This window comes from Mustela lutreola, chromosome 9 (assembly GCF_030435805.1).
Source record: "Mustela lutreola isolate mMusLut2 chromosome 9, mMusLut2.pri, whole genome shotgun sequence".
In the NCBI taxonomy this organism is placed as follows: Eukaryota; Metazoa; Chordata; class Mammalia; order Carnivora; family Mustelidae; genus Mustela; species Mustela lutreola.
In genome coordinates, this window is record NC_081298.1 from 40,511,506 (window position 1) to 40,531,083 (window position 19,578).

At 40.3% G+C, this 19,578-nt stretch overlaps 1 protein-coding gene across 2 annotated transcripts in view; it reads left to right on the forward strand.

Annotated features, from left to right (window-relative positions):
- MACROD2 (mono-ADP ribosylhydrolase 2) overlaps positions 1-19,578 on the forward strand; it is a 1,974,291-nt gene that overhangs the window by 1,463,882 nt on the left and 490,831 nt on the right. For both annotated transcript variants that reach the window (XM_059134074.1, XM_059134073.1), the window contains exon 8: positions 14,195-14,268. In XM_059134074.1, the coding sequence (XP_058990057.1) occupies positions 14,195-14,268 (74 nt within the window). The remainder of the gene's footprint in view (positions 1-14,194; positions 14,269-19,578) is intronic.

The window sequence follows — 19,578 nt, forward strand, 5'->3', positions numbered from 1 at the left end:
CTGTGTGCCTTTAGGCTTCCTTTCACCTTTCAGCTTTCCCACGTCTTTAAGTAAATAAGGTAATGTAGGGGGAGGGACCTAAATAAGAAGACCTGGGAGGAGCAAAGAGCATGTGACTTATTCTATTTAATCTTCACTACAAGAAGGTAGCCTTATCCCCACATTACAGGTGTGGACACTGAAGAATAGAAATGTATTGTGCTGGGGCGCCTGGCTGGCTCAATTGGAGGAGTGCATGACTCTTGCTCTTGGGGTTGTGCATTTGAGTGCCCACACTAGGTGTAGAGATTACTTAGGAACAAGCTCTTAAAAAGGAAGAAAGGAAGGGAAGAAAGAAAGAAGGAAGGAAGATGCTGTGCTCACACAGATTGCAGTTCTCGTGGGAAGACGCAATGTCTGGTAGGTTTGACTCCAAAACCTGTTGTCTTTTCCTTATTCCAGGATTCCTCTCGAACCAATTCCCATGCCTCTTTGAGTTCTTTGAACTGGTATGCACAATTTATTAAGTATATGATATTTTTTACCCTGGAGAGACAGTCAAAAGGTGAAACCATATTCCAAAAATGGCAAAGATCTAGATAAGAATAAAAACCACTCCTGAGGGCTCTGCATGCTCCGTGGGATTTCAAAAAGCATATCAGTCCTTGCTCCAGTTATCCGTTAGATTTTTCTGCGTTACAGACAACCTCAAAAACCCAGGGGCTGGCAGCAAGTAGCATTTATTCTCTTGTTCCCAGTTCTTCAGGTTGACTGGGTTTAACTGATTTAAGTCTGGGCTTGGCCAGACTGACCTGGATCCCAGGTTCCTGTTAGTGCTCAGTCTGTTCCACCTGAACTTCCCAGGCCACTCTGAAAGGCCAGTGGCCACATGGGGCATTCCCTTAGTCTGGCAGTGAGTACTCTTAGGACTTCACGTTTGTTCCCTTCCCATTGGTCAAAGCAAGTCACATGGCCAAACTCAACGTCAGTGAGGTAGGGAAATAGGCTCTGCTCACAAGACAGTTTTGCAAAGACGGCAAAGGGTGTGGCAAAGGGGAGTGAAGAATTGGATATGCTAATCCAGTCCAGCACACTCAGAAGCCAAGCTTTCAAAAAGAAACACTGCAGTCTAATGGTGGCATTCCTGCCCACATCAAGCTGTGTCCTGTCTCAACACAGAAATTTTTAGAACTTCGTGCCTGTGATCTTTCAGAGTGTCTTAAAAAAAAAAAAAAGAAAAATTAGGGGCGCTCTGGATCAGTGGGTTAAGGCTCTGCCTTCAGGTCGTGATCTCAGGGTCCTGGGATCAAGCCCTGCATCGGGCTCTCTGCTCAGCAGGGAACCTGCTTCCCCTTCTCTCTCTACTGGCCTCTCTGCCTGCTTGTGATCTCTCTCTCTCTCTCTGTGTCAAATAAATAAATAAAATATTTTAAAAAATATTTATTTGAGAAAGAATCAGAGAGATAGAGAGCAAGTATATAAGCTGCGGGTCGGGGAGGGGTGGTGAGGGGCAGCAGAGGGAGAGGGAGAAGCAGACTCCCTGCTGAGCAAGGAGTCTAATGCAGGGCTTAATCCCAGGACCCTAAGACCATGACCTGAGCTGAAGGAAGACACTTAACCAACTGAGACACTCAGGCACTCCTCAGAGTGTGTTTGTAATGACTTTCAGAATAATGTACTCCAGTGAGCTCTAATTATATTAAAAAAATGTATTCTTGATCATAAAAATTATATAATTATATCAATAATGTGTTATATTTAATTACAGTCGTAGTCCCTAAAATTGCATTAATCTCTGCATTGCTCAGCAAAGGAGTGGCTGCTATTGTGAATTCTAGGAAACCACAGAGTAGAGTTCTTAACAACTGTGTCCCATTTAAGCAAACCTGCTGAAATCTAAAGACTGGTTCAGACACACCTCAGAATGTAGAGTGGTGGCAGCCAAGGCCTATCTTAACATTCAAACGTGAAGAGGAGAGTTTCTCCATGCTCAGTGTTTATTGTAGAAGATTTGGCCACTGAGTAACTCCAGAAAAATTCCTGGAATTATGAGAGCAGTTTGCAAACATAGGTTTCCCAGGGAACTTGGCTAATCATTGGAGAGTAAAAGCCAGAAAACAGGGGCTTTGGTGACTATCTCCTTTTCTTCCATGTTGTGGTGTGACAGTTAATGTTGCTGGATGCTGTGATGACAATATTCAACACAGTTCCTTCAGGAGAATCTTGCACCTGGCTGTGCAGGTGGGAACATAAAAGCTTTTTAGGACATATGTGGTTTCATGCTTGTGAGTCAGTGACATTTAAAGCTAAGAGACCCTCTATAATGATGTGTCCCTGAAAGAGCTCCTGTGCTCTGCCCCAGCTTGGGTGTGACAGAAGTCCAAGAGGTAATTTGTAGTTCCTAAAGCCAAGGCGACATCTTTTGCATTTTCCTAAATCCATGCCTTGAGTTTCTGCCAAGGTCACATGCACTGCCAGGGGTGTTGGCCAGTAGACACCAGAGAGCAACACAGAATTAGTTCATTTCCTTCCCTCAATGACCGTGTCGATTTTTCCTAGGCTTCAGGTGGCATAAAATCATTTCAGGGTGCTAGGAAGCTTCACAGGACACTGGAGAAACTAGATCTTTCCCATGTTCCCTAATAGGGCATGACAAGTTTTTGACCACTGAAAGTGGAAAGGTGCATAAGACAAACAAGGACTCATCAAGCTTATATTCCTCATCAAGCTTATATTCCAGTGGGGTTACCCGTGTCCCAGGACAAGGGACAGACAGCATTTCAGAGTGTGATGAGGGCAGCACAAAGGCTCTAAAAGCCAAAAATGAGTTTGGACTTGGTCACAGTGTGGAGCAAGCTACTGACATGTCTTAGCGTGGACATGATATGATGTGGTTTATGTTTATAGAGATCATGGGCTTCCAGGTCCACCTACCACACGGTGCTGCCAGTTCAAAAGTAGAAACTGCATTTTCATCTCTCAGGAGATCCCAGTATATACCTTTTCTACTCAAATGTGATGTCCTCAATGAAACCCCTTGATTACCCCCGTAGGAAAAAATGTTCTTTTAAAAGAGAATTTTAGAAAAATCCTATTCTAGGTGATTCTATGAGGTCTTTCCTCTCCTTCTCAAGAGACTTATTCCGGGTTAGTAGGAGCAGCTTGCATAGAATAGCATTTGTTTCACGAGCCATTTCTTAGGTCATTATTATAATTCCTTAGACAAAAGATGATTTTAAAAACACCCTCAGAAATAGAAGCTGGAACTCATAAGTTTGAGAAGCTGATGAAGCTTGCATAGATTGTAACCTTGTGTCCCATAAAAATAGGGCCCATTCATACCATGATTTGCAGAGCAAAGGAAAGAAAACTTGAAAGGAAAACTTAGTGTTGCCCAATTTTTTAAGGAGGTGAAAGCAAAAGTAATTCAAGTCTGAGGCTGAATATAGTAGAATTTATGGAATATCATTTTCTATGGCACATATAATATCAAGTGAAATGAGAGAACATGTGTAAAGAGATTAAAATGATAAGTGCAGGATTTCCCTTCTCCCTTTTATATATGACTAATCCTAGAGGTCCTGCCAGGAACACCATCATTAAGCTGAACAAAATAAAGTCAGGGGTAAGGCAGGACCATGGGGAGAGGTGTGATGCACAGAAGTTTTATTGTGAGCAGGTGAGCTTCAAATTTATATGTTCCAATTGTATCCAGGATGATGATACCCACGTGTTGAGGAGTAATTGTAGCATCCAAACCACCAACGTTTCTACATGCCCAAGAGGCGTCCTTGGGCTCCACCTGTACTCTATGATGCAGACTTTAAATGGCAGATTGGGTCACCCCATGTCTTTTGGTGTGGCCATCAGGAGGCACTCTGAAACAAGCTTTCTTCTCATAGGTACCTACAGTTTCATTTCCTTTCTTTGGAATTTGAAACAGTGTTGCACCAGGATGGGAGTCTCTGAAGGAGGTTATGGTAAATTCCATTCGTTCCTTGGAGATGGAAGGATGAACAATATACCAGGCACTCGACTAGGGGAATGGATAGAAGTCAGGTGGACCCAGGCTTGGGTATGGGCCCTGCCCCTTGCTGAAGTTCTCTGAGTCTCTTTTTCTCTTCTATACAATGGGAAAGATTATATACATTGTCAAGGGAGTTTGAGGGTTTAGGCAATTTGATGTGGAAGCCAGAGGTGGCCGGGTTTTTAGGAACAGCCTAGACTTCCACCCAAGCCACCCATAGGCAGATGCAGTATCTGTACTCCCTCTTCAAGCAGAATCTGGTCTAAACCACACTAGTGGTTGATACTCAGTCTACTAAAACTTATATAATGGTCAGACTGTATTTTGCACACCTCTTGGTAGTTTGTAGTATATATATCCAAATTAATCATCTTTGACCGATGCCTCCCTCAATACACTAAAGTCACTGTCCATTTATAGACCAACTCATGTTCATAGTTCTCCCCTGTTTTTTTCATCGGGTTGTTGTGAAGATGGAATACAATAATACATACAGATGCTAAGTAGAATGACTTGCATAATAATTGCTTAATAAATATTAACAGTAGCTGCAAAAATAACTATTTACTATTTCCTGTTTCAAGATTTCTGCCATGTGGGGCCAGGTTTGTTTATTTATCTTTTTAAGATTTTATTTATTTTTTAAGATTTTATTTATTTATTTATTTATTATTTATTTATTTTTTTAGATTTTATTTATTTATTTGACAGACAGAGATCACAAGTAGGCAGAGAGGCAGGAAAGGGAAGGGAAGCTGGATCCCTGCCGAGCTGAGAGCCGGATGTGGGGCTTGATCTCAGGACCCCGGGATCATGACCTGAGCCAAAGGCAGAGGCTTTAACCCACTGAGCCACCCAGGCGCCCCAGATTTTATTTATTTATTTATTTGACACAGAGAGAGAGAGAATAAGCAGGGGAGGCAGCAGGCGGAGTGGGAAAAGCAGACTCCCCACTGTGGATGTGAACCTAGTTTGTATAACCTCTACACTCTCCCAAAGTAAAATATGATCATGCTTTCATGTTGACAACCTCCCACTTCTCTCTCCAACTCACTAAGTAATTTATAAAATGTTTCTCTACTGTGCATGTACAAGAGATTACAAATAGAAAAGTGGAAAGAATCGGTGCTATCAAGATAAGACATGACCCTCATTTTCTCAAGTTCATGAATGACTGTTGATTGTGGTCATAGTTTGGTTTCCCCCTAAAAGCAGATTCAGAGGCAAGGGTTTATGTTCAAGTAGCTAATTGGAGAGACAATTTCAGAGAAGGGAGTAGGGAAGACAGATAGATAAAGGAAGCCAATAAGAAAGAGTACATTATTGAGCAATTTACCACTACGGACAACTGGGGGGTACTCCCACGGGGCAACTCAAGGAAACTGCATAAAGCAGGCACATCAATGTTATCCCCCCTGAGGGGTGAGTGAGCTGGGACACTTGCCCACTATCTCTCACTAATCATACCTTGACGCATCCTGGTGGTAGCCTAGATTTCCTGACACTTTGGACCTACCTCACATGTGGTATCACTGTGGGCACCAGAGAGAGCCCGAAGTTAAAAGGCCACAGGTGCTAGCAGCTTTAATTCAAACCAGTGTGCAAAGATGGCACAGGCCAAAGGGATATATATGGGGCTGTCAACATCTGCTATGGCTGTTGAACTTGTTAATATGCAGTATTGTTTGTGTATGTGTGTGTATTTGTGTATGTATATACACACATAATATATATGCGTGTATATATGTGTATACACACACACACATGCATATTTTAAAAACTCTGCCTTGTCCTTTTAAAAGCCAGCTAAGACTCCGCCATCTTACTGACAGGCTGGGGATGCCTCATTCTTGCCTACTGTGGTGCCCTTTGCTCTCCTGGGGAAAGCTGGTGACACCCTTTTTAGCATTCTGCTGCTGTGCTCACTGCAGTGACAGAGGCCAGTGTCACTCTTATTACTTCACCTGTTTTATCTTTTGTGAAACTCAGCCTTTAGCCAGAATTGGCTGAGTGGCTGCTCTAGCGATTGCTTAACAGTGAGCCTCCTTCAGCTCATTTCTCTCAAGTAATTTGATTTCATCGTGCTATCAGAATTGCTTTTATGGTTTGGAAGGAGGCCTGGGGGAAGGGGTTGACAAAAGCCATTTTGAGATGAAAAAATAAGTTCATTGTCCTATACTTCCTTATGCCCACCCATACACCCCACACCCCAACACCTCCATGCACCCTCCGTCTATATCCCTCTACCTTTTCTCCTGGCCCAGGACAGTTATGTGTATTTGTGTGTGTGTGTGTGTGTGTGTGTGTGTGCAACAGGGACTGGAGAGGAATGTTCTGAGAAAGACACAACTCATCTCACACTTCATTTCCTTTTACCTGAGTTTCTAAAATACACTGTTGATGTCCTTTGGTCCCCACACCAGAATTTCTGTGCTAAGATGGAAAATATTATGGTTATACCCTCTCGAAATTGAAGCAAAGTCTAATTTCACTTGCTAGTCAACATTGACAATCCCAGTTCAATTGATGGTGACGTTTCAATAAACCCAGTGATACATCCCTTCATTTAGGACAGTCAGATATTTTTATCAATCCTGAAAAGCCATGTTTTGGGGCTGGACAATATTTTATTCAAGTTTGAATGTAAGTGGAAGGAAAAAAAAAAAAAGGCACCAACGTGCTTCCCTCATTGAAGACTTGATAAGAAGGGAGGGCTCAAAAGTGGGTGCAAATGTAATGTGCAGAGTTCCAGGGAGTCTTGTTTTTTAACTGTTGCTTCTAACTTCTGAGTATCTATGGCAATTCAGTACCAATTTGGCGCTTGTAGTCACTGAGCGCTGGTTAGTATGACAACCACTCCGTAAATAATATGCAGTGCATGTGGGGGTTTGCGATTCCACAAATTTGCTAGTATTTTAGCACACCTTTGGTCCAAGTGCCCTCCTTATTGGGGTAAAATTATGTGGCTAAACACCCTTTGAAGTGAGGATCGCTTCAGAAGAATTTGTGCAGCTAAAAATAAAACCGTTCAGGGCATAAACAGTGGTTTTTGCTCTTATGAGCTTTGCCCGGGCAGTGATGTCTAGGTTGCATTATTCTTACAACTGCTAGAAAGGGATCCACAGCTAACGCAGGAGTGACTCCTGGTGCCTGGGCTTGAAAGGGAGGTGCGACAACGCAAGAGAGACAGGCTCTGGCTAGGCTGTAAATAGTAGAGAGGGTTAACATTTTATTACATGGTGTAATTATGCCTGCCATTATGTTCAATTTGAATTTTTTTTTCAGTAAAAACTTTGAAATAATTGATTTAGGGCATAACCATATCCCTTTCTGTGGTAGGGTAATCTACAGCTACAAAGCATTCTCTTAAGTTTAAAACAAAAGTTGCTCCGTTGTTTCTACTTCCAAAAAGGGTAGTTTTACTGGCAAACTTATAGCTATCTTTATTTCAGTAGGATAAGCTAGATAGGCTAGATTTTCAGCAGGAGATATTTTATTTTATTTTTATTATTTTTTAATCTGAATGTCATTAACATACAGTGTTATATTAGTTCCAGGTGTTCAGTATAATGATTCAACAATTCTGTATGTTCCTCAGTGCTCATTGTGATAAGTGTACTCCTATCCCCTTCACCTATTTAACCTAGCCCCCTCCCACCTTCCCTCCAGCGAAGACCAGTTTGTAGAACATGTTTTTTTATATCAGGGACATACATTTAGTTTCTACATTGGAACCTATGGACAGACTTGAGGATATAAGAAAATTATCAACAGCAAAAGAAAAAAAAAGGATGAAAGCAAGAGAGGAACAGTGTCTATGGCAACATCGAGACCAGACTCATTTTAGTTGGGCTGAAACATTCCAGGTTTTTAACAGTTCTGACAAACAAACAATTCAATGGCTGGGTAGAAACTTCAGTGAGTCTTCATGGCTATATCTTTCTGCAATTTGATGAAAAGAAGTACCTGTTTAATAACTGAGTGAGAGAAAAATATTGGTCTAGTGGGTTATTTGGTGTGTCATGGATAAAAACTATTGAAATTCAACTTGCTGTTTCAGTTTTTACCTCTTTTGTTTAATTTTTTTAATGTTCTGTTGATATACTTTGTCCTCTCTTGACTGAAATAGTCCCTGCTTGGTAGGGAGAAAGTAGGCACGTCATAAATATCTGTGTTCCTAGCTCTAAAAGGTATTGATTAACCTAAAGCTGCATTTAATGGCTTTAGATGTGGCAAGAAAATATATTTAGCATCTTGACGTGTTAACTAAGTAGATAGATAAATCCATTATTTTAAACTTTCATCTACTTCTGGCGGGAGTGTAAATTGGCGTAACTGCTTTGGAAAACTGGCAGAATCTACCAGAGTTAAACATCTACATAAGCTATGGCCAGGTGGCCCCAGGTCCTGGGTAAATGCTCCACAGAAACTGTGCTTATGTCTGCCAAATGACCTGTGTGAGAATGTTCACGGCAACTTTATTCCTATTAGCTCCAAACTGGAAAAACCCAACTGTCCATCAGCACTAGAACGGCTAAGTAAATTGTGGAATATTCCTACGCTAGAACACAACACTGTAGAGAGAAAGAATGCGCTTGTGCTCTGCGTAAAAACACGGATAAATCAGGCAGGCACCATGTTGAAAAATTTGGACGAAAAAGGGTGCATGTTGTATGTTCATGTATTTGAAGTGTAAAAACAGACAAAACCAACCTATGACAATAGAATAGAGAAGAGAAGTTTCTTTGTGGGGTAGATATTGATTTGGGACAAGGCAGCTTTCTGAAGTGCTGGAAATGTTTTAGATCTTGATGTAGATGAGGGTTATATGTTTGTATATAAGTCTGTGTGTGTGTGTGTGTGTGTGCGCGCGCGCGCGTATCTAAAAATCTTGCAAGCAATTTCAATACAAAAGTAAACAAAAAGAAAAAAATCACATATATGTTTGGTAAATCAACATTCACTACAAAAGTTCATCTTAATAATCCTTACTAATGAATAAGGAACTAAGATGTGGAATGCCAGCAGAAAACACAGATTCTGTGCACACCTGGACATATACAATTCCCTGCACGCCAGGCCCTAAATAATTAATGACTTGTTCAGCCTCATTGACCCTCATACTTGGAAGAGATTTTCTATGTCATTTAATTCAATGATTCATCTAAAGTTTGTCTGCAGCCTTCCCTCTGGGTGGCCATTCTGCTTTTGTGAACAAAAGCCCTCAGGTGACTAGAATACTGTTGTGACCTCCTGAGGCCAACTTACTGTCATTGGAAGCCCATCCCCAGGCAAAAATTCCATCCTGTCTATTCATTGGTTTTACGGGTAACCATTGGGGTCTTGCAGTTAAGCGGACAAAGGATTGTGCTATGGCTGTGTCCCCTGAACCCCATACTTTGTCATTTATATATATATAAAACGAAGTTTGGGGTTTAGGGGACATGTGTGTGTGTGTGTGTGTGTGAGTGTGTGTGTGTGTGTGTGTGTGTGTATTTGGTTTTTTTCCCCATATAGGCATATTTTCGGGAACATTTGTTTTGTTGTTTCCCCCCTTTTTAATTAATAACAGGGCATCATTTCACCGGGAACTGTGTTCTCTCATCTACATCTTCTCAATGGTTCCCTCTCAGGGATGCAGTGGGATAATGTGAATATGTCACTTTGCTTGGATGTCTCAGGATCCCTTTGCTCTCCCATGCTCTAGAGCTAAACACTCCTGTTCTCCCAGTGCTCAGCCTCTCCTGCTGTCAATACAATGATTCATACATCCACAGTCCATTCCATCTTTCAACACACATTTATTGATCATCTTCTATGTGCCAGCAATGTTTTAGGGATACAGTGATAAGCACATAAGAGACTTGTGGCATCTGCCTCTTTAGGCTTTCACTCTACTAGGGATATTAATCAAATATGTACATAAATAACTGCAAAATGTAAAAATGAAACTCTGATGAACTGCCAGGGAAAGGTTCATGATGTTATGAAAGCATCAAATAGGGAGTCGTCCTCATCAGAGAAGCCTTCTCTCGAGAAGTGATGACGGAGTGAAGCACAAATGAAAGTTAAAATAAGCTCGGAACAGAGGGAAGAAATGTCACTTCAGGAAGAGGATAGAGCATGAGTAAGGCCTCATGGCAGGAAGCAAAAGGAAACATGCCACATTCGAAGGACAGAAGGAAGGTCAGTGTAGCTGGAGTTGAAAAAGCAGAGTGATACAGTGTAAGAAGAGCCTAGAGAGGTAGGAAAGAGTCCTACCATTTGGGGGAGAGATGTTAGCATTAATTTGGCTTTCAAATGCTTATGGAGAACATACCTTGGAAAGTAGCAGATCAAACTAAAGAGAAAGAAGGGTTTTTTAGAGAGCACAGCTTAAATTAGTAATTTGGGAATAGAAAAGTTACATCAAGGTGAATGGGGAGGCAGTGGCATGGAGGTGGTTGTCAAAAATGACCAGGTCAAGGGACTGGCAGGCCAGGTGTTGGGTGGGTCATCTTATTGGACATTGAAATCACTCACAATTATGACGAGGCTTGAGGTGGAAATGAAAACCGTAACTCAATGCCAGAAGCTTTGATAAATGTGGGAAAGTGACTGGGAGGTTACAAATAATTGAGAACTGACCATAGTTGCCATGGTTCTATAACAACTTGTATAATTTCTCTGTGGGGAGTTACATCTCCTAAAGGTTAATGCTGATGGCCGTTGCAACTGAGCATGATCACAGTATTTATTGGCTTTATATAGCCCTATAATCCTATGATTTAAGTACTTCTTAAGCATAGCAAAAAGTTGGAGAAGAATTTCATGGGAGGAGAATAATAGGGAAAGCTAAGATACAAGTCTAGGAAGGCCCCCTGTGGTGACTTATGCCAAGAAAGGTACAAAAGTTTCCTCTGTAGGAGCTGAAGCATCAGCAAGGCCACCATTGCTTGGTGTAAGGTTGTGGTAACCATACTTTAGGAAGGGTCAGTTGGAAGTGGTGTGATGGACAGATTGGGAAAGGGGAGAAGACCAAAAGAGCACAGTTATGAGTCAACTTCTGTTGTTGGGGTGAGGGATGATTGGACTTTGAATGAGATCAGTGGGCAAAGAAAGGAAGGAAAGCATGGTATACAATATCTCAGGGGACTCACTTATCAACCAGGAAAGCAATTAAGTACTGTAGTGACTAGGAGAGAGAGAAAGCCATAGGCAGAAACCAGAAAATCAGGAAGAAGTTGATTTTGTGGAAGAATACACCTTACATTTCTAGTTCTGGAGAACATCAAGGGGAGGTATCCAGCTGATGACAAATGTAAGTGCTAAACTCCAGGGAAAGGTGGGCCGGAAAAACCCCCGTTGTTAACCCCTAACCATAGATGCCCATCCTGGCCTCCCGTTTTTTTCTTTTCAGTCCACAAGAACTTCTCCCTTCACTTCCCCTGACTTCTTTCACTAATTCCTAGTTGCTTACAGCTTACTTCTGAAGACCATGTCTCCTCAGCTCCCCGCTTTGTTGTTCTCTTCCCCAAACATTCTTTGGTTTCTTAGAAAGCCTCCTCTTTCTTGCTTGGTTCCTCTCATCTGTGTCCTCACAACCCTGATGTGCTTGTCATGCTTCCCTCTTACCTATTTCCTCCCTCCGACTTTGGGCTTTAGAGGACAGGGACTCATTAAGTGGGTCTATGTATTTTTTTCTTTTCTGGTTCAGTAATAATTTGCTTAATGAATTAGCTAATTAACACGTTTATTTTAAGGGTTTTACATTTTGAAGTCTTCATTTAAGGAAAAAAATAAATGGGATGAGGGTACCTGGGTGGATCAGTGGGTTAAGCCTCTGCCTTTGGCTCAGGTCATGATCTCAGGGTCCTGGGATTGAGCCTCATATAGGCTCTCTGCTCGGTGGGGAGCCTACTCCCCCTTCTCTCTCTGCTTGCCTCTCTGCTTCCTTGTGATCTCTCTCTGTCAAATAAATAAATAAAAATCTTTAAAAAAAATATAAATGGGATGAAAATTCAGAACAAATCCATAATCCCAAATGTCACAGATGAATTTACAAAGTTTGGGAAGTTGTGCACATTTTCCCTATGGTCAAGTGCAGCTGGGCCCTGCTTTATTTTATCCCCTTTTCTAATGCACTTTCTTATGAAGTGTGTAGAAACCTAATCAGAAAAAGCAACATTTATTCTTGGAAGCGGGGACAAACTTCTATTCTCTCTTGCTCTTTCTCTCTCACATTGTCTCTGAAAGTCTAATGAGATTTAAACGTTCCATATGAACTACTGGAATATGTATTTGCCTTCCAATAAAACTGGGTCTTTTAAATCCCAGATCTCCCATTTCAGCAGTACCTCCCTCTGCGTCTGCACAGCACAATGTCACAGGAGCACCCTGATTCGAAGGCATGTCAGTGGCTGACACTGCAGCTGGCTCCTCCAGAGTAGAGAGGAAGAAGACTGAGTTTCGAGGTTGGGAATGGCATACATTTAATGGAAACTCCTAGAAAAGGGAGCCAGGGGAGCTCAACTAGGTAGGAGGAAACCTCAAAGGTAGTGTTGAAAAATCCAGGAGGAGAATTTGCAAATCTAAAGACACGAAAAGTAGATTTCATAGTTGTCAAGAGCTGGGGTAGAGGGATAATAGGGGTGACCGTTAATGGGTGCAGAGTTTTGGGGGAGATGATGAAAATAATCCGTAGTTAGTGGTAATGGTTGCACAACTTCGTGGACATATCAAAAACCACTGCATTGAACATTTTAAAACAATAAAAAAATAATTAAAGAAAAGAAAATGCAGGATGTGAAACATGGAAAACTAATCAAGCTAATACAATAAAGAGAAAGATGAAGACTGATGGATTGATTGCCTGTATGGAATCTGGTGATTAGGAAGCCAGTGGTGAGCTTAAAGAGAATAGCTTCAAAGGAATAGTCACTCCCATCTCTTCTTTCTGCCCCATAAATATATAGTGTGTAAAGTTATTCATTCATATACATTCATCTCTATTGGCAGAATGTCTGGTGGTTTTGCAAGTTTAAGGATAGGTTCAGTTTACATAAGCTAGAGGGATATTCCAGATGAGTTTTGGGAATTATGATTATCTGTGCTCCTGCTCAGTAGGACATAGCATAAGTGTCATTCGTCCTGTCCTTTGAAAACCAGATCTGTAGTGCAAAACCAGGTCAGTTCGTATAGTCTTCATCTCAGATGTAATTTCCAATGACCCTAAATGGAGCAGGCATTACCTTCTTTGAATTCTGATAATAACTTCTAGTTGTATGGCTATTCTGCAAGTTGTTTGCCCTGTCTTGCATCAGTTCATTGACGGAATACTGCTGGCCCTATGGCCCGCGTAGGTCAACCACATGTATTCTGTAGCCATATTTACTTGATTTGTAAATTAAGGGTAATAAACCTTAATCTGAGCACCTCTTCTGAGAATATTATATGAAAGTGCTTTGAAAACTACCAAGCAGGGGCGCCTGGGTGGCTCAGTGGGTTAAAGCCTCTGCCTTTGGCTCAGGTCATGATCCCAGGGTCCTGGGATCGAGCCCCGCATCAGGCTCTCTGCTCAGCAGGGAGACTGCTTCCTCCTCTCTCTGCCTGCTTCTCTGCCTACTTGTGATCTCCGTCTGTCAAATAAATAAATAAAATCTTAAAAGAAAAGAAAAGAAAAGAAAACTACCAAGCAAATATAAATACATTTTTTAAAAAATTTTATTTATTTGACAGAGAGAGAGAGAGAGATCATAAGTAGCCAGAGAGGCAGGCAGAGAGAGGAAGGGAAGCAGGCTCCTTGCTGAACAGAGAGCCCGATGCAGGGCTTGATGCGGGGCTCGATCCCAGAACCCTGGGATCATGACCTGAGCCAAAGGCAAAGGCTTTAACCCACTGAGCCACCCAGGTGCCCTGTAAATACATTTTTAATTGATTCTGTTGTAGAATTGAAGACAGTTAAATCCTTTGTTGCTTGTTAGCCTTAGACTGGTATAGGACTGATCCCCTTAATGCCTTGTATGTATGGTCACAGGCCTCGCATCCATGTATAGCTTGCTAAGGCCTGCCTGCCTTACTATTCAACCAATAGTAATTGGTTGAATTGAATACTGTTTAAATGAGAAAAATTTAGTGTCACACCATGATTGAATTCTTTCTTGTCTTCATCTTTCTTTGTTAATTTGTTTTATTCTGCTTTTCACTTAGGTTTCCCAAATGAGCCTGCTTCCATCATTGCCCTCAGCACCATTAAGGAATGGCTGTCTAAGAATCATCACGAGGTAGGAGGAACAACAAAATGAGCAAACATTTAAGATGGCCTCATTTGATCCTCAATTTCAGAAAAAGCAGAAAAATATATTCATAAATATCAAATAAACATAATCATTGAGATGGACCATGCTTCATTGAGGTTATATGGAGGATTGAATATTTTCCTGTAATTAATTTTCTGAAGGGATTTTGGTGATTGATTTTGGTGGTGAAGATAGGCAGAACGATCAGATTCACCTAGCCATGATCTCATTTTTACGTTACGTTTTTAAGTCTCGTTTTTTTCATGAAGTTATCTTTGTTGACATGGTGTACATTTTTTGGTATCCATAAAGTAACTTCTGAGTGTGAGATTAGAGTAAGCCTGGATAATTGATAGCTAAATTCCCATGATCAGGATTTTTTATAAAACTAAATGCTTCTCTCAGACTTTTTACCATGCCTCTTATTCTGTTTATTTAATAAAATCTTTAGGCTGTGTTTATTGATGAGAAGAATTACTCAAGTTAACAAAGCAACAGAATAAGTAAAGACACTGTGGAGGCTTAGATTTCAGAGTTTGGGCAACTAACTGATTGTAACAATAGGTTTTGTACAGTGCGCAGCCTTGTGTGTTTTCCTTCCAATTTTGTTTTTCTCCTCAGATATTCAATGTGAGTGCTATAAAGAATATTGTCCCATTTAAGATAGTCCGGGGATTTAGCTTTCTTCTTGGGTAGGACATGGATTATTAGGAAATGTTTGGGTATGGAAACAGACAATGGGGAGTTTGCTATAAGAGTAGCTCTTGGTGCCTTCCTGTGTTTAAGGAAACTACAGTGTCATTTTCTGCTAGTGGTTATATTTTCAACATTTCTTAAGGAGATACAGAAATGGTTAAACTCCAGTAGAGGTAAAGACCACATGGCCAAACATCTCCATTTTGGTGCTTGTTCTTTCTTCTCCTCTTACTATGAAAGATATATATAACTTAAATTTAGAAGATGATTATAAGAAACACACAAAAAAGCAGAATTTAAAAAAATAGTTAAAATAGCCAGTTTACAAAACATTTCTTTAACATATATTATTTTCACAACAATCTCATGAAATATCTAGGATAGATATTGTTATTCTTATTCTCATTTAGAATCAAAAGGTTAAGTGACATTCTCAGGACTTCAGAGTCACAGAGTCAAGAGTCAGACTCTGTCCTCCTGACTCTAGCAGCCATTCCTCCTTGGGGAGATGCTGAACAAGGGAGAGACGTTTAGTCCCTTTGAAAGTGGTATTTTAAATGTATCCCTTGGTTACAGTAAAAGTTCCTCACCTGGACCATCTGCTTAGCAGAAATGTAGAGTGTTCATGAATAAGAGTTGAAAATGGAGCTTGTACATTGGTGTAAGCCCACTATTACCACTAATAATCCAAGGGTATTCCCTACTGATGGATTCATATGTGTCATATTGGTATGTGAGGGAAGTACACACATCCACCTCCAAATCATTAAGGAGATGATTATGAAGAACAAACACGTTTGTTATATTTACAGCTCATTGACAAATCCTATGATGGATTTTCTCTGGTTAAACTATTCAGAAGGTTATTTTCCATAGAAATGTGTTAACTTAGTGTTTCCCACTTAATGGTTTGTGCCCTGATCTCCTTGTTAGCTTACTCTTTGTCTTTGAGTCTGTTCCTTTGCTTTCATGTCTTTTTTTTTGCTCATTTCTGGGGTCTGTTGTATACAAATTTAGGCATTTTGGTTTGAGGAACACAACTTAGTTATTGCCATTGTGACTTTTAACATGTTATGAGCTAATTCTTTTTTTAAAGACTTCTTGTTTCAACATGCTTAGGCTAATTTAAATAAGTTAGTTTGAACAAAACAGGTTGTACTGAATAAATGCATGGTAAGTGGTAGGGCATAGATAAAAGCTATACAAATTTATTATCTTGCAATGTTTTGATTTATTTTTTGCTCCGTTAAGAAACAAGTGAAGAAGTTTAGGCACTTATAAGTTCGTTGTCTCTTCACAGGAGTATGATTTTGACATTCTCATTGTTTAAGCTACTTATTCTTAATTCCCTCAATTGAAAAGCATTTACTGAATCTCACTAAGCACCAGAAACTTTTCTAGATATGAGGGATAGAATGCTAAAAAACAAAATCCTCTTTTATGATATTCATAGTCTGGGAAAAGAGTTATCAACAAATAAAGAAACAAGATAGTTCAGAGAGTACTTTGAAAAGTAAACCAAGATAATTTGATAGTGAGTTATTGGAGGGTGTGATTTTAGATCATTTAGAAAGGGCTCTGAGGACGTAATCTTGGGACAAAGATTTGTGTGATGGGAAGGGTAAGCCAACCATAAAGAGGTCTTGAGGTAGAACATTCCACATAGAAGGAACAGCAGTAGAACAACCCTGATGGGAAAATGAGTTTACTGTTTGCAATTAATGGTAGAGCAATGCAATTGGAGTTGAGACATAAAAGAATGGCAAGAAATGAATTTAGACAAATAGGTAGGGGTCAAATCACAGAGTGTTGTGGTTCACGGAGAAACTTGGATTTTTATTCTAAGTCTAGTAGGAAGTTGAGAGTTTGGGACAGGGAGGGGCATGATGAGGTTTCACCTTTAAAATGACAACAGGCTGGCTGCTTCTTGGAAAAGGGACTTTTGAGAGACCTCAGAATAGAAAAGGGAAGACTGATGAAGAGGATCCTATAATAAATCCAGGCAAGAGATGGGGATTCTTTGAAATACAGCAATGGTAGAAAAGGAGGTAACAGCATCAGGTTTGGAATATATTTTGACAATAGAGCCAGCAGGACCTGGGGATTATTTTAGAGTAGCCCAGCTCATGCTGCAGTTACAAACAAATCTTAGTGCCATAAAACAGCAAAGGTTATTTTTATTTATTTATTTATTTTTGCTCACACTATTTATTTGTATTGAGTCAGCAAAGGTCTCTGGCTTAGTCAGGAACCCAGGCTGACAGACACTCTACCATGTGAAATATCATCTATCACATGACAGGAAAAGATAGACAATCAAGTAATAGCTCTTAAATGCTTCTACAAAGGAAGGATGCATATAACTTTTTTCTCACATTTCACTGTCCAAAGCAAGGCACCCAGGAGATAAGAAAATGAAATTCTCTCATATGTTCAGAAGAGAGGCAAATGGATATTTATGAACAGTAGTAATGTCTATCATAGCTATAAATCAGATGTGATATATGGGAAAAATGGGAGGGTCAAAAATAATAGCTAGGTTTTGACCTGAGCCCCTTGGTAAATATTGGTGCATTTACTAAGAATTAGGTAGAGGAAAATGTTTAGATGAGAAACAGAAAAAAACAAAACAAAAAACAAAACAAAAAAATAATTGAATTACAGATAGTTAAGCCTGAGATGATCTTAGATATGCAATGAAGCTTTCCAATAGTAAGTTGGTTACTTGAGTCCAAAGCTCAAAAAAAGAGTCAGATGGAAGGACATGGTAAAATTGATCATATTATCATAACTCTAACTTGGGTTTGGGTCTTAGTTTGAGATTAGCTGAATGAACTATATGAAAATGAATCTTGAAATTCAAGAGCTAGAACAAGATAGAGCAGAGGCTCATGAGTAACCAGAATTGCAGACTGTAAATTCACAGGAAAACAAGAGAGTTAATTTACATACTCTCTCAATCTCTTTCATATCTCTATTTCATTTGTTTGTTTGTTTGTTTTTTGGCACATATTCTACCCTACCCATTCACCAGCTTAATATGGCCACATGATGACTGGGACCCACTCACGAGTCATTGAGTCCTGCTCAATGCAAAGCCAGGGCTGAGGTTGGTGAGCAAAGTTGCATCTTCTGGATCTTTCAGCTGGTTATGTCCGCTGAAATTTCCCTCTCAAGAAATAGGGAATCCATGTAAATGTGAATTGTTTCAGTGGCCATACTTCTCTCAGTCAGATAAGTATGCAATTCAGACTTCATGATTTTTGATCACTGATAATTGATGTTGTCATGTGATTAGCGAGCCTTCATATTTCACCACTTATTTACCCTCTGATTTCTAAACCATCAGGAAGGGACATTTCTATTTTTTTCAACAATAGTTGATTTGGTTCTATTTAATTACACAAATCCCCCCCATCCAGCCTGTGTGGCTGGGCATTTCCACATTCAGAGAGGCTTCTCTGGAGCACTTGGGACATGACTAGGGAAAATGTATTCTGTCATCTACCATTGATATTGTTTTATTTATCCAAAGTCTGAACTGTGAGGATGCTGCTATCACCACATATTTAGGGGGACTCAGGGACCTGAGGGAGCCCAGCTGAACAAAGAGTCAGTTGGCTCTGACTGCAGCAGCTCTAGAGGAAGAGATAGAGCAGTACTTTAGAGCAAAAAGGAGAAATCTCAAGAGGATGTAATTGGGGCAGAAAAATGACTTACCAGGACTAAGAAACATAATGACTTCTTATTGAAAAATTGCAAAACAAAAAAGAATATTCCCTGCTAAGACTTGAATTATTGTTCTCAGAAAACCAGAGAGTTGAATTATCTTACAAAACAGAAATACAAAGAAATGGAAATCATGACTGAGGAGATAAAGCATGTGGCAGAGAGACCCGGGGATCAAGTGTGAGGTAGGCAAGGGATGAAGATTACCCACTGGCATTTTCAGTAAAATTAAGAATTAAGAACTTCGGAGTTCAGAAAAATCACAAGAAAAGAATATCAGAGTTCACTCTGAAACAAATGACAGCATGTGGCATGATAACCTTTCCATAAGTGCCCATTTTTCTCAAGTAGAAACTTTATTACAGAGACAAGCGAACAAAATAAGGGGCCGTTATGGAAATGAGCAGCAGAAATGCAGCCCAGACTCTCAACTTGGGGTGGCTGGTCCGCGTTATCATCCGCAGTTTCATGCATTCCTCATTCTTCATGCAGTCTAAAAATATCATTCCTTGTGAAATAGTGATTTTCCCCCTCCGCAGCTCTGAGGCACCCCTTTCATATCTGGAAGTTAGCTCAAGAAATGTTTTTACAGTGCCTATTCTATTGTTCCACCCCAGAGACCCATACAGCATCTGACTATTGGTCTCTGGGGAAATGTACATATTTATAATTTTTTCCATAGAAAGCAGAAGAAGAACAGGATGGCTTTCCCCTCTGAAAGCTACAAATGTCCTGATACGATATGAGAGATTTCCCCATTATGGAGGTCATGTTCAGTGATTTCAAATGCCCCAAAGGAACAAGCCTCCTGCAGCACAGAGGACCTGGGTTAGGTCTTCTGGGAAGTCATCTTTGAGGGGTAAAGCCTCT